General features: G+C 60.9%; 3 protein-coding genes across 12 annotated transcripts; 1 reads left to right on the forward strand and 2 right to left on the reverse strand.

Annotated features, from left to right (window-relative positions):
- Positions 1-103: 103 nt before the first annotated feature.
- Positions 104-6239, reverse strand: ZDHHC16 (zinc finger DHHC-type palmitoyltransferase 16). 7 transcript variants are annotated; one of them, XM_042019134.1, is made up of 10 exons: positions 6165-6239; positions 3717-4263; positions 3304-3498; positions 2994-3082; positions 2760-2788; positions 2422-2555; positions 2140-2187; positions 1511-1596; positions 964-1230; positions 104-616 (listed from the first exon to the last, which is right to left on the reverse strand). In XM_042019134.1, exons 2-10 carry the CDS (start codon positions 3951-3953, stop codon positions 502-504), a joined length of 1200 nt encoding a protein of 399 aa, XP_041875068.1. In that variant the 5' UTR covers positions 3954-4263; positions 6165-6239; the 3' UTR covers positions 104-501. The 7 variants fall into 7 exon arrangements, with proteins under 7 accessions (XP_041875068.1, XP_041875071.1, XP_041875070.1 ...); XM_042019137.1 differs by having other exon boundaries at positions 3717-3969; positions 6165-6214; XM_042019136.1 differs by lacking the exon at positions 6165-6239 and adding an exon at positions 6064-6133.
- A 69-nt stretch (positions 6240-6308) lies between these two features.
- On the forward strand, positions 6309-8629 carry EXOSC1 (exosome component 1). 4 transcript variants are annotated; one of them, XM_042019140.1, is made up of 8 exons: positions 6309-6411; positions 6616-6731; positions 6902-6976; positions 7562-7650; positions 7865-7898; positions 8023-8073; positions 8152-8236; positions 8334-8629. In XM_042019140.1, the coding sequence occupies exons 1-8, from the start codon at positions 6381-6383 to the stop codon at positions 8447-8449; spliced, it is 597 nt and encodes a 198-aa protein (XP_041875074.1). In that variant the 5' UTR covers positions 6309-6380; the 3' UTR covers positions 8450-8629. The 4 variants fall into 4 exon arrangements, with proteins under 4 accessions (XP_041875074.1, XP_041875077.1, XP_041875076.1 ...); XM_042019142.1 differs by having other exon boundaries at positions 6310-6411; positions 8380-8629; XM_042019143.1 differs by lacking the exon at positions 6902-6976.
- Positions 8630-9204: 575 nt separating this feature from the next.
- PGAM1 (phosphoglycerate mutase 1) lies at positions 9205-11819 on the reverse strand. Its single transcript, XM_042019146.1, has 4 exons — positions 11613-11819; positions 10975-11249; positions 10293-10473; positions 9205-10196 (listed from the first exon to the last, which is right to left on the reverse strand). The coding sequence occupies exons 1-4, from the start codon at positions 11752-11754 to the stop codon at positions 10027-10029; spliced, it is 768 nt and encodes a 255-aa protein (XP_041875080.1). The 5' UTR covers positions 11755-11819; the 3' UTR covers positions 9205-10026.
- Between the last annotated feature and the right edge of the window lie 117 nt (positions 11820-11936).

Genomic DNA, 11936 nt, shown 5'->3' on the forward strand with positions numbered 1-11936 from the left:
AAAATGCTGGTTATAGGCCCTTCCTCCTCTTTTCACGTTGTGGTCCCTCTCCTCCCATCCCCAGAAGTCTATATCCCCCACAAGATAAAAAAAACAGACTCCCTTAAAAAAAAACAGTATTTAGTGGATGGTCTTAAAAAGACTCCCCAGGGAGCAGTTGGGGGATGGGGGTGCCATCCTCTGCACCCAGCCCTTCAGAGAGAGCTGAGCTGAGCCAATGCTGGCCCATACCTGTGCTAATGAGGGCAGCACCTTCAGCTGGTGCAGGGAGCAGCAGCTCTGCCACCTTGCCCCTGGGCTGCCTGCAGCCACCGAGAGCCAAGAGAGTAGGCATCCAGGCACCAACAGTGTCCATAGAGTTTCCATGGCTCTGGCTCCGGTCAGCACTATGTGCCAGCAGCAGCCTTCTGCCAGGCACTTTGGCCAAAGGAAGCTGCAGCAGTAGAGCGGGTCCCCACGTGCTCCCCTGCCTGTGGGAAGGGACGTCCAGAGCACAGGGCCTCAGATTGCCAGGAGTGGCGCATGTTGCTCCATCACACAGGGAGGCAGGTCCCAGCTCAGGCCTGTCCCGTGGGGCAGGTGAGGAGAGGGCAGCAGGACACGGGTGAGCCAGTGCCTGTGGGGAAAGGGAGGCCACAGCCAAAAGGTGAAGTCTTGGCGCTTCTCAGCTCTGAGGAGCCATGTCCTGAGCTGCCATGATGGCTGAGCTCCTCAGCTGGGATTCTCCTGGCAAAGGTGTGCTGGGTAGGCCACACCTTGTTACCAGACAGGGCTCATGAAGCACAAGGCTGATGATGCCCAGGTCTTCCACGCCTTAAAACGCCCAGTGCAGTGCAGAGTGTGGGATCAATGTTCACTGTCATCCTCTCCCACAGCAGCCCAAGAACAGCCCCTGTTGTTCCCACAACCCCAAGAGCTGCTGAGCCACCACCTTCTCAGGCAAGGGCTTCCCCAGGATTTTACCTTGGCACATCCACACCCAGGAACACCTTCCAGTTATCCCAGCTGCCGTAACTGTAAGGGTTCCTGAAGACCTGCAGGACAGGGAGAGGTGCATCACGCCTGGCTCTGTCCCAGCCAGCCCCCGTGCCGTGGGCTGTGCTCACCTTGCCTTTCTTCTGCAGCCTCTGCCTCTCCTTTCTGTTGATGTGCCGTTCAATGCTCGTTTCCCCACGGGTGATGAGGGCAGCGTGCCACAGCGTGAGGGCACCCAGGGCCAGTGCAACCGAGCTAGGTAGGACAAGGGACAGCAGGTGGAACACAGGCCTTCCTTCCCTGGTGCTGCAGCTGGTGGGGGCTGAGGCTGCCTCCCCACACCCACAGCCATGTTAAGTGGGTCAGCTTGTCTAATCTCCTTGGACAGAGAGACAAAATCTCTCCTTCTCTGTGGCCCAAGGCTGGCAGGGCAGCGACGTCTCCGCTAGAGCGAGCAAGCCCAGCTATAGGCAGGTCGAGGGAGAGGAATGTCACAGGCTTCACTCTGTTTTCCCCAGCCCCTGGACCCCCTCACCTGCACAGGACCCAGAGGTAGACCACGCTCTTGTGGAAAGCTCGCTGGCGGAAGGAGAAGGTGGGTGGTGGGGTCTGGTAGTATGTCTGAAAAAGGACCAGATGGGGAGGATTACCCAAACTACAGCTTGAAGCCAGACAGGGATTGCTGCACCCCTCACTGCTGCAGAGCTTGGACAACAAGAAAGGACTGCAGCTGGAACTAATGCAACAGCCAGGGTGAGGGGGAGGCAGCTACGAGACAGACAGACACCCAGAGCTGGTGTGAGGAGCAGTGGGCTGGAGGTAAGGGGGGCAGGGAGCAGCCATGGGACTGGTCAGGACACTGTAGCTGATGGTCACGGTGAGATGTGTATGCAGTGCTGCAGCTTGAGCAGCACATGCCAAGAAGCTGTCACCAGCCCAAGCCCCTGGAAGCTGGGTGCACAGCAAGGCAGACCCCAAGCTGCTGGAGGCAGTGTCCATAGCAGAGCTGCCTGGCCAGCCCCAGCTCTCTGGCACGTGAGATGAACATGGGGGCTAGTTCTGGTGTGGGGTGCTCCTTGAGAGCAGAGCCCCAAGCAGGACTCAGCCTGCAGGGCAGCTCTGCTCCACACTGCCTGGAGCAGCTGGGGGGCAGGGATGTCCCACCTGGTTGGCGGCCACCTGCAGTCTCTCCTTCTCAAGCAGTTTCATTCTCTAGGGGGATGGAAAACAGGGCACCAGTTATGTGTCTCAGAGGAGTGGGGCAGGGACCCTTCCCCTCACACCCCCACAGGACCAGAGCAGCTGGGGGCCCCGCAGGAGGACGAAGAGGGGAAGCAAAGTCACTATAGGGGCCAGGCCTGGCCCAGCCTTGCTCTGCAAGCTCAGCCTGGGGAAGCCAGGCAGCCTCGGTGCACGGCAGGAGAGGGCCGGGGCCTGGCCGCTCACCTCAATGGCTGCGTAGGCATCCCGGAACATCTCCCAGCCGCTGATGCTGCAGTAAATGCAGCCCATGGTCATGAACAAGCAGAAGGAGAAGAAGTAGCGGTGGTTGTAGTGTCCCACACAGTTGTTTAGCCAGGCTGCCTCTGGGGTTAAAGGTACATAACTGTGACAGACCATGGGTCCAAACCCAACCCAGGGACCAGGGCAATTCTTCTGGGCCCTGCTCCCATCACCCATCCCTATGCTGGCTGTCTCCTTGAGAGGAGGGACTGGGAGAGAAAGGGGAAGCAGGGCTGGCTCCCCCCAGGAGTGTGCCACCGGTTAGTACTGCAGAAGGATACGGCAGTGGTGGTCCATCTTCAGCACACACCTGGGAGAAAGGAGAGCAGTGCCAGTGTCAGAGCCAGTGCAAGTGGTGTGTTTGGGAGGGGACAGGCACCCCTCAGCCCTGCAGGCTACAAGCGACAGGGCAAGGAGGTGGCAGAGCAGAGGAGAAGGGCTCCTGTCTCACACTGGGGCAGGGGGTGAGGAGCAGGGTTCCAGAGGCTGCCCCAGGCAGAGGGAGGGTGCCCTACCTGTTGCAGATGCTGCAGTGGTGGGTGCGAGCCGGCTTGGGGGCAATGCATTTCCTGCAGATGGAGACGCCAGTGAGGTCGTTCTTGGCCTGTGCCAAGGTCAGAAGAGATTTGTGCACCTTAAAATCTGCATCTCACACTCCTGCATCTCCCTCCCATGACTCCCCGCTGCCCCCGCACTCTGCACTGCCCAGCCTAGCTTCCCCAATCCAGAGGCTTCCTGCAACATCACCAGGCTGTTCCCAGTGACCATCTGTAGCTGGCCCCAGTGTCCAGCTGGGAGAGGTTGCGCTGCCGCTCGGTGCCTCACCTGTGGTGGGTGCCCAGGTGAGGTGGTGATGGCCATGTAGTAGTGGAAGACAATCATGATGAGGTTCCAGTGTCCATAGGCAAGGTGCCAGCATATCCAAGCAGGTGTGTAGGTCTGCAGGATGAGGGGCAGCAGGCAGATGTACACGATGGCCACAATAGAGCTCGTCAGCCCAATCACCAGTGCCACAAACACCTACAGAAAAGGGGCCTGGGTCACTGAAGTGGGCAGCGCTTGCTCCTCACTGCCTGGGGAGAGGCACAGGCAGGACAGAGCCAGAGGAAACCAATCTGAACCACACACTGAGGTCCCAGCTCACTTCCTGTCCAGAGCACAGGCAGCCCTGAGCGTGTTGCCCCAGAAGCACACTTGCCCCAGCACCACGTGTACCCTGCCCAGTGAGAGGGACTCACCACGCCAAACCACCGGGTGACATGGTCCACCAGCCAGTAGACGGGCTCAAAGAGGGAGTCAAGCACCACATCGCCGTTGGTAAAGGAGTTGTAGAGCAGGGAGCGCAGGCAGAGGTGCCCATAGTGCCACAGCTGCTCCACCTGCCGCACCAGCTTGAACCGCCGCCGCCGGCCCAGCCGCAGGCACTTGAGGAGCAGGCGCATCACCGCGGCAAACATCCGCTGCCGGCTCCTCATCCCTGCCACACCACGCCTGGGGGGACAGGAGCTCGGCGTGGGCAGGCCACCCTGCTGCCTGGCTGTCCCTCAGGAAGGGCTTCCCCTCCCTTGACGTGCTGATGCCGGTAGTGCAGCTCCCTGAACTGACAGGGATGCCGAGCTGGAGAAGCTGAGCCCGGGCTCCTGGAGGCTGTGGGGCTGCTGTCGCTGGGATGTCTCTTTGCACGGAGCAGGGGGCACAGGCCCCTCAGCATCTGGGCTCAGGTGCTCTCTGGTCCCATCTCGTCTTTCCCAGCGGGGAGGGGGCCGGGGGAGTGACACGGAGAGTCTGACTCAGAGGAAACCAGAGAAGGCATGAGCATCCAGGATGCTGGGCCATTTCCCAGCCCTTCCCAACATGTTCAGGAACAGGGGAATCCACACAAGAAACACGTGGAAGAGCCAGTAAAGGATTACCCGTCCTCCCCTAGTCCCTCCTTAACCCCAAAGAGAAGGATGCTACTTCCCTTCACCTCAACTTCTGGACCAAGTTGCGGAGGCCACCCTGTGCCCTTCCCAACCTCACAGCCTCACTCCAAGAGTCCCAACACTTCCTACTTCTCCTCGCCTGGATCCTTGAACAGTGCCACACACCAGCAAATGAGGGCGCCGGGGACAGCCCCGGGCCGGCATTCCCCTGCCTGCTGAGCCCCTTATCCTGCCCAAGAGCTTTGCTGGGAGTGTCGAGGAACCCGATCTGGCTCAGCACACGGGAAAACGATCTGCAGGGCTGGGGCCCCCAGTCCTCCGTGCAGGCAGTACCCATCAATATTAAGCAGCGAGGCTGCCCCAGGGTCCTGCCAAGGCACGTTTTGAGCCTGGGCCAAGCACTCGCCTTGGTCTGGTGCCAGGCACTGGTGCTAGAGCTCAGAGTCCCTCCAGCAGGGATCATCTCTCTGCATTGCTGTGCCCACCAGCACAGCCCCTGGGGAGTAGCAGGGAGGGTGAGGGCAGAAGCTGCAGCATCCAGATGAGCTGCCCAAAGGAGCCAGGGCTCTCCTCCACCCTGCCTGAGAAGTGTGGGGTTGACCCCACAGTTGGGAGCTACTGGATATGAGGACACCAGACCCAGCAGCCCATTCTAGGTCACAGGCATGGCTCCTGCCCAGACCTTCTATACCCTGGTAGAGAAGAGGTGGGACATGCAAACCCCTGCACCACCCTCTTCTCCACATTTCCCCTTTGGCTTGCCAAGAGCTTTTCCTTGAAACTCAGCAGGTGCAAAGTGGAGCAACAACCTCCTGCAGTGCAGCCTTTGGGTGGCACACATCCCTGTGTTGTCAGTGTGGTAAAAGACAAGACACTGCAGCCAGAAGCAGGTGTTGAGGTCAGCCCTTCCCTCCAAAGACACAGCACCTTCCTGCAGTCCGGAGAAGCTTCCTCACCTACAGAGGCAGGAGCTGTTGGGCAGGGAACCCACAGGGGAGGCAGCCAGCCTGCTCCAGAGCAAGACTCACTCTGTCCCCAGGCACCTGCCTGCAGACAGCAGCACAACCACAGAGATGAGGCTCCAGCAGAGACACGCAATTTTCCCTTGCCCAGCGGGGCACTGGGATCCGGCCCTCGCCCTGCCCACGGCCGTCCCCACATCCCAGCGGGACACTGAGCCTATGAGAATGGGACAGCAACCACCACCACACACAAGACCACTGACATCACCACAGCCGCCGAGGGGTGGGGAATCTCGGATTTGGCCCCACCCCAGGCACAGACGAGCCCTTCCCCTGCCAGGTCCAGGCACCCAGGTGCAGTCCTGTGGCACCCTCCGGTGGCTCCACAGCGCCCAGCTCCCCCGGTTCAGTAGCACCCAGCTCCACAGCGCCAAGATACTTTCCGGTATTTAGCCCCATCCTCAAAAGCTGCCCACGCCAACAGCCCCACCGCATCCAGCCCCGTAACACCCGGGTCCCCCTGCCCCGCAGCACCCCGGCCCCTCCAGACCAGAAGCATTCCCCCCACCGCCTCCCATCCCAAGTGCACTCCCAGGGCGACAGCCCCCCCACTGCCTCCCGGCTCTGCACAAGCACCTCCTGCCCCACGAGGCATCCCCCATCGCCTGCCGGCCCCCGCGCTCCCCGCCCCAAAGCACCTCTGTATCGCCGCCCAGCCCGCCCAGCCCCACGGCAGCCGCAGCCCCTCCAGGCCCACAGCCTCTCGCAGGCCCTGACATCCCCGCCCGGCGCCGCCGACCTGGGCCCGCCGCCTCCATGCCCGGGCCCCGCCGGCCCACGGGCAGCGCCCGCGCACGGCATGCCGGGAGCGCCCTCTGCCGTCGCTGGACTACAGCCCCCAGCAGGCAGCGTGACAGGTAGAAGAGAGCCAATAGCCACGCCGCTTACAGCGCGGCATTGACGTCGGGGACCAATAGGATGAGGGCTTTCTGGGGATGCCCTGTCGGCAGCGAGCATGGCGCCTCCCGCACGCTACTGCGTCCCTGGTGAGTGCCGCCCGCGGCGGTCCGGGGCTCCTGGGATTGGGGTGCTACTGCCCGGGAAGGGGACGCGGTGGCCCAGGAGAGGAGTAAGGGACGAGGCAGTGCGGAGGGGCTTGCTCCGGGGATGCCCCTCACTGGGCCGGCTGGGAGCGAGCGCTGTCCCCGGAGCGGGATGCCCCGGCAGCCCCTGAGCCCCTTGTGTCGCAGGTGAGCGGCTGTGCAGCACGGAAGAGGCCACGGCTGGCAGTGGGACCTACACCCGTCATGGTTTCATCTTCTCCTCGCTGGCCGGCTGCCTGGAGAGGAGGAATGAGGACAGCGAGGTGAGCGCGGCCTCGGCACGGCTGCTCCTCCCCGGGGCTGACTGCCGTGCGCCCAGGCTGCGCAGCCTCCTTGGAGATTGGGCTCCGACGGGGAATTGGACTCCGACGGGGTTCGGCTGGTGATCCTGTGCACGAGCTGTGCCCTGTGCTGACTCTCTCTTGCACTGCAGCTGCCCGTGGTGTCGGTGGTGAGAGACAGCGAGTCCCAGCTCCTGCCCAACGTGGGGGCCGTGGTGACATGCAAGGTGGGGCGCTGGAGCACTGCGTTGATAAACTGCACGGCTTCGGTTCCCTCTGTCTCTTACTGAGCTTTGTTCCTGCTCGCGGATAGGGTCGGTGAGGAGTCACTGGGCTTGTTTGTCCCCTCTGTACAACTCCCACCAGGGCAGGGACAGCTCAGGGGCTCCCTTGGGTTCCTCACTCACAGAGAAAGTGGGTATTGGCATGAGGAACACCTGCCCTGGGATTGAGGTGGGCTTGAGGGGAGGTTTTTCTTTGCTCTCCTTCCATAACTCTTTTTGGGGCAGGCAACATGCAGGTCAGTGCCTCAAGCAGCTTGGAGAAAGGGTGGCACAGACCAGGGATTAGTTTCCTTACATTCATGATGGAGGGAGAGGGACTGGGATCACTGCAGGTCTCAGCCTTATTCTAGTGCCTCGAATTGTACAAGTATCATCTTCCTCGCCTGGCTTGCTGCCAGGTGTCCCACCATTGCTTGGTCACAGGCAGGAGGAGGCCAAGTGAGACCTGAGCTCCCCAGGCAGCCCTGTCCTGCTTGCTCCTTGCCCTTTCCCTGCCTGGAGCACTGATTCTCCTTTTCCTACATGCAGGTCTGCAGCATTAACTCCCGCTTTGCCAAGGTGCACATCTTGTATGTTGGCTCCACACCACTGAAATCCACCTTCCGAGGGACCATACGGTAGGGAAAAGGTTAGGATCCTCCACCCTTCGGGGGGAGGAAGGCTGCTGTGGGCAGTGCAGCTGGCTGTCCTGAGCTGGAGCTCTGCCCTGAGCACTGGGCTGGTGTCCAACAGGTCCTGGAGAGCGCCCAGGAAGGCCAGGGTAGCTTCTGCCACAGGCTGTTGAGCCGCCTTTGCTCATTGGCACTCAGATCCCTCCATCTCCTTTTTCAGGAGAGAAGATATCCGAGCCACGGAGAAGGATAAGGTCAGTGAGGCACTGCCAGTAACTTTTCCACACCCATCGCCCCCAGTTTCTGCGCATTGGGGCCCTGTCCCCCCACTGACAGCACCCTGGCACTGTGTGGTGTTGCCTGCTCTCTCCTGTGCAGGTAGAAGTGTACAAGAGCTTCCGCCCCAGTGACATCGTCCTGGCCAAAGTTGTATCCTTCCCCCTCAGGGACAGTGAGTTGGCTCAAGCTCTCTTGTGGAAGTCTTTCCCTTAACTCCTGTCCAACCAGATCTCCTTGGGGGATGCGCAGTCCAACTACCTGCTGAGCACAGCAGAGAATGAGCTGGGCGTGGTGGTGGCACGAAGTGAAGCAGGTAGGGACAGGACAGAGACAGGGCCTAGGCTGAAACAGTTCTGCCTCATCCCTCCCTGAGGGGCAACTGATGCAGCTGCCTCCCTCTCCACATGGAGGAATGCAAGTTTGGGAAGGAGCAACCCTGACATACTGTGTCCCCAGGGGTGCAGATGGTGCCCATCAGCTGGTGCGAGATGCAGTGCCCACGGACACACACCAAGGAGTTCCGTAAGGTGGCCCGGGTGCAGCCCCAGTTCCTGCAGACATGATGCCTGAGGGGGAGCAGGGGGCTGCAGGACTGGGGCCTGTGGAGCCAGAGCAGCCCCTGGGCTCCCATCTCCTTCACAGGTCCGGCCAGGCCCCCACTGGCAGGACAGGTTTGCTACTTGTGGATAATAAACATTTTTTGAGAGCTCCATGCTTTGTTCATTACAGCCTATGGAGGAGCCAGGGCTGCCTGTGGCGCTCTGATCTGGCTCCTGCAGCAGAGTGGGTGAGGGAACAGCTTCTACAGCACCAGGGCCACGAGAAAGCACGTTTTCAGTGCTGGGAAAGAGGAGTGATGGGTGCCTTTGCTGCAGTGAGAGCAACAGCACAGAGCCCCAGGCTGTGGCTGCGCCACCCTAGGCACTCGCCTTGCCAGGTTGGTTTCCCCACGTGGGAGTCAAGGCTGGAGCAGAGCCTGTCTCAGCACACTGATAACCAGTGTGGGCTGTGGCTGAAAACAGCCTGGGGACACCACATCTCATCTCCTCAGGCCCCAGTGAGTACCCGGCCCTTGGGATGAGGGTGTGGCACACAGAGAGACCAAAAACCACAGCATGGCAGGGTGTCACCCTCTCAGGCAGGGATTGTGGAGCAGTGCTTTGCTCCTTGAGCCTGGCACAGCTTCTGCACCCTCCTATCTGTGCTCAGCAGTGACTGCTGCCTTGCACATGTGCTGGCAGCAGGGAGCCCCCCATGGCCCACAGACACATGGACACCTCCTTATTGCGCATTACTCCTTTATTGAACTGGAACAAGACAGCTGCTATGGTTGGACAGTTACGCTGACCCTGTGCAAGCCCAGGCTCATGACACCGGCAGGGGGGAGGTCACAGTGACAGGCCACGTACACACACGTGAGGGATGGGACACAACAGCACCTGCTTCACCAGCAGGATGAGGATGGGCATCAGCTGGGGGAAGTATGTGGCGGACACGGACCTCCAGGCAACAGGCTCCCTCCTTGTCTGAAGGCAGTATAGTTAAAGCAGGGGCTGGCAGAGCTGGGCCCAGAGTCGTGAGTACCACCCTGGGGTGCTGTACCACATGCACCACAACGCAACCCTTCCAGTGGCATCCCGGTCACTGTGCTACGCACCCACAAGGAGATGGGGAACCCACCTTGGTCACTGCCTGCACTGCACTCACCTCACTGCTCCCAGGACTAAATCAAGTGACAAAACTACAGTAAACGGGTGATGAGAGCTGCCAGGGATGAAAAGCAAAGGAGGAGCCTGGCATGGGAAGGGATTGCTCGGTGTGTCCCCCTGCAGACAGAGTCTGAGGGTTGGGATCATGGCGTGGAGAGGTGTGTGGTCGCTGCCTGGCAGAGCCAGGGCTCCCTTTCACACCAGACCTCTGTGTCCAGCCCTCGCCCCGGGGCCCCCAGGCTGTCTGCAGAGGGGAGCCTAGTCTGAGGGAATGGGCCTAACCGTGGGGAGCGGCTCCAGCTCCACAGCTCCAAGTTCCTGCAACTGTGGGGGTGTGAACAGAGGGGTGGGGAATGGCAGGGGGCTCTACTACATGCTGGTCTGATGCCTGCCCTCACTTCTTGGCCTTGCCCTGAGCAGCAACAGCCTCCATGGCCTTGCGCACGGTCTCCTCATCCCCCAGGAACTGCATGGGCTTGACAGGTTTCAGGTTCTTGTCCAGCTCGTAGACAATGGGGATGCCGGTGGGCAGGTTCAGCTCCATGATGGCCTCTTCTGACATGCCTGTGAACACAGCAGTGCCATCACTCCTGGACTTTGCCACAGGGCCAGCTGGGGAAGCAGGGAGGTCCCTGGGATGCCCTTGCAGGGGTGACCTACCTTCCAGGTGCTTGACAATCCCACGCAGGCTATTACCGTGGGCAGCAATAAGGACTCGTTTGCCCTCTTTGATCTGTGGGACGATTTCCTCATTCCAGAAAGGCAGAGCCCGGGCAATGGTGTCCTTCAAGCTCTCACATGTTGGCAGCTGGTCCTCTGTCAGGTCGGCATAGCGACGATCCTGGGAGAACGACCATGCTCACACAGCAGCCCAGTGCCCCCCATCCAGTGTGGGAAGATGGTGGAAAGATTTTGTCCCTCCCCCAAATTCTCCACCTGCGGACCCACTAGATGTAAGCAAAGCCAGGTTTGGAAGCAAGGAAGTGCCTTTGAGGTTTGAGGCTGCAATGAGTCACAGTCAGGGCCATGAGCCCTCCTGGGAAAAGTCATACATTGCCTATCCGGGCAAAGAAACCAGATCAAATATCCATGAATGGGTCATGGCACTAATGATTAACAGAGGTATTGCCCCTCTGCTTTGGACCTGTCTGTGCAGTGCCCAGGGGTTCAACTCCACAGGGAGGGAGTAAGATAAACTCAGCCCAAAGCCAACCAGCACCATGCTGAACAGCCCCAGGTAACACAGCAGAAAACCAGGAGACCTTATAGAGGAAGCCAGGCCACACGGCAGGTGACTTTTAGGAGACTCCCTACAAGGCAACCAAAGAGCAATGGGTTTTACCTTCGCAATAGTGCTGTAGAAGGGGTGGTCAGACTGCATGGGAGGCGGAGGGATGTCATAGGAGCGCCTCCAGATCTTGACCTGTGCCTCACCGTGCTTTGCCGCTGTCTCAGCTTTGTTCAAACCCGTGAGAGCCCCATAGTGCCTCTCATTTAGGCGCCAGGTCCGGATAACGGGTAACCACATTTGATCAATGGCATCCAGGACGGTCCAGAGTGTACGGATCGCCCGTTTTTGTACCGAGGTGAAGCAGATGTCGAACTCATAGCCGGCATCTAGAAAATACGGGAGAAGGGGGAGGCGGGGGAAGACCAGGAAGGTGAGTGCCGGGCCTTATGCAACCGGTGAAAGGGCAAGGGCGGCGGCCTCACCGCACCGGTACCGATCGCGTCCTCGCCGTTACGGAAACCGGCAGTGGCCAGGACGCAACCGGCACCGGAGAACCAACATACTGCGGTACCTACGACTCTCCCAGCAGTACTGAAGCCCCGACCTGGCACTGGAGGCCCCCCCCGTCACCGAAGAGCCCCAAACCAGCAGCCATTAGGCTTGACGTGGCCGCACTAGGCCGTATCCCTTCCCCAACGTCCCCCGCGACCCCCCTCTTGGCCGACACCCCCCCTCTCGTTCACCAGTACCTCGGAGGGCCTCGCCGCCGCGCCGCGCCTCTTGCTGCCCGGCGGGGCTGAGGTCGGCGTCGTACCATCCGCTGAAGCGGTTCTCGAGGTTCCAGGCGCTCTCGCCGTGGCGGACGAGGACGAGCCGGTACGCGGCGGCCATGGCGGTCTGAGGGACCGGCGCGCGCTACTCCTCACGCTGCTGCCGCGCGCGACTGACGCCCCCGCTCGGCCCCGCCCCGCCCCGCGCGCCGCCGGTCGGGGGAGGCGCATGCGCGCAACGAGCGCCAGGCGGAGGCGCACGTACCACATGGCGCGGCCCCGAAGGGCGGTGCGACCTTCAGG

This window comes from Corvus kubaryi, unplaced genomic scaffold, assembly GCF_017639235.1.
Source record: "Corvus kubaryi isolate FWS band 111438036 unplaced genomic scaffold, C.kubaryi_AGA036_p1.0 138, whole genome shotgun sequence".
In the NCBI taxonomy this organism is placed as follows: domain Eukaryota; kingdom Metazoa; phylum Chordata; class Aves; order Passeriformes; family Corvidae; genus Corvus; species Corvus kubaryi.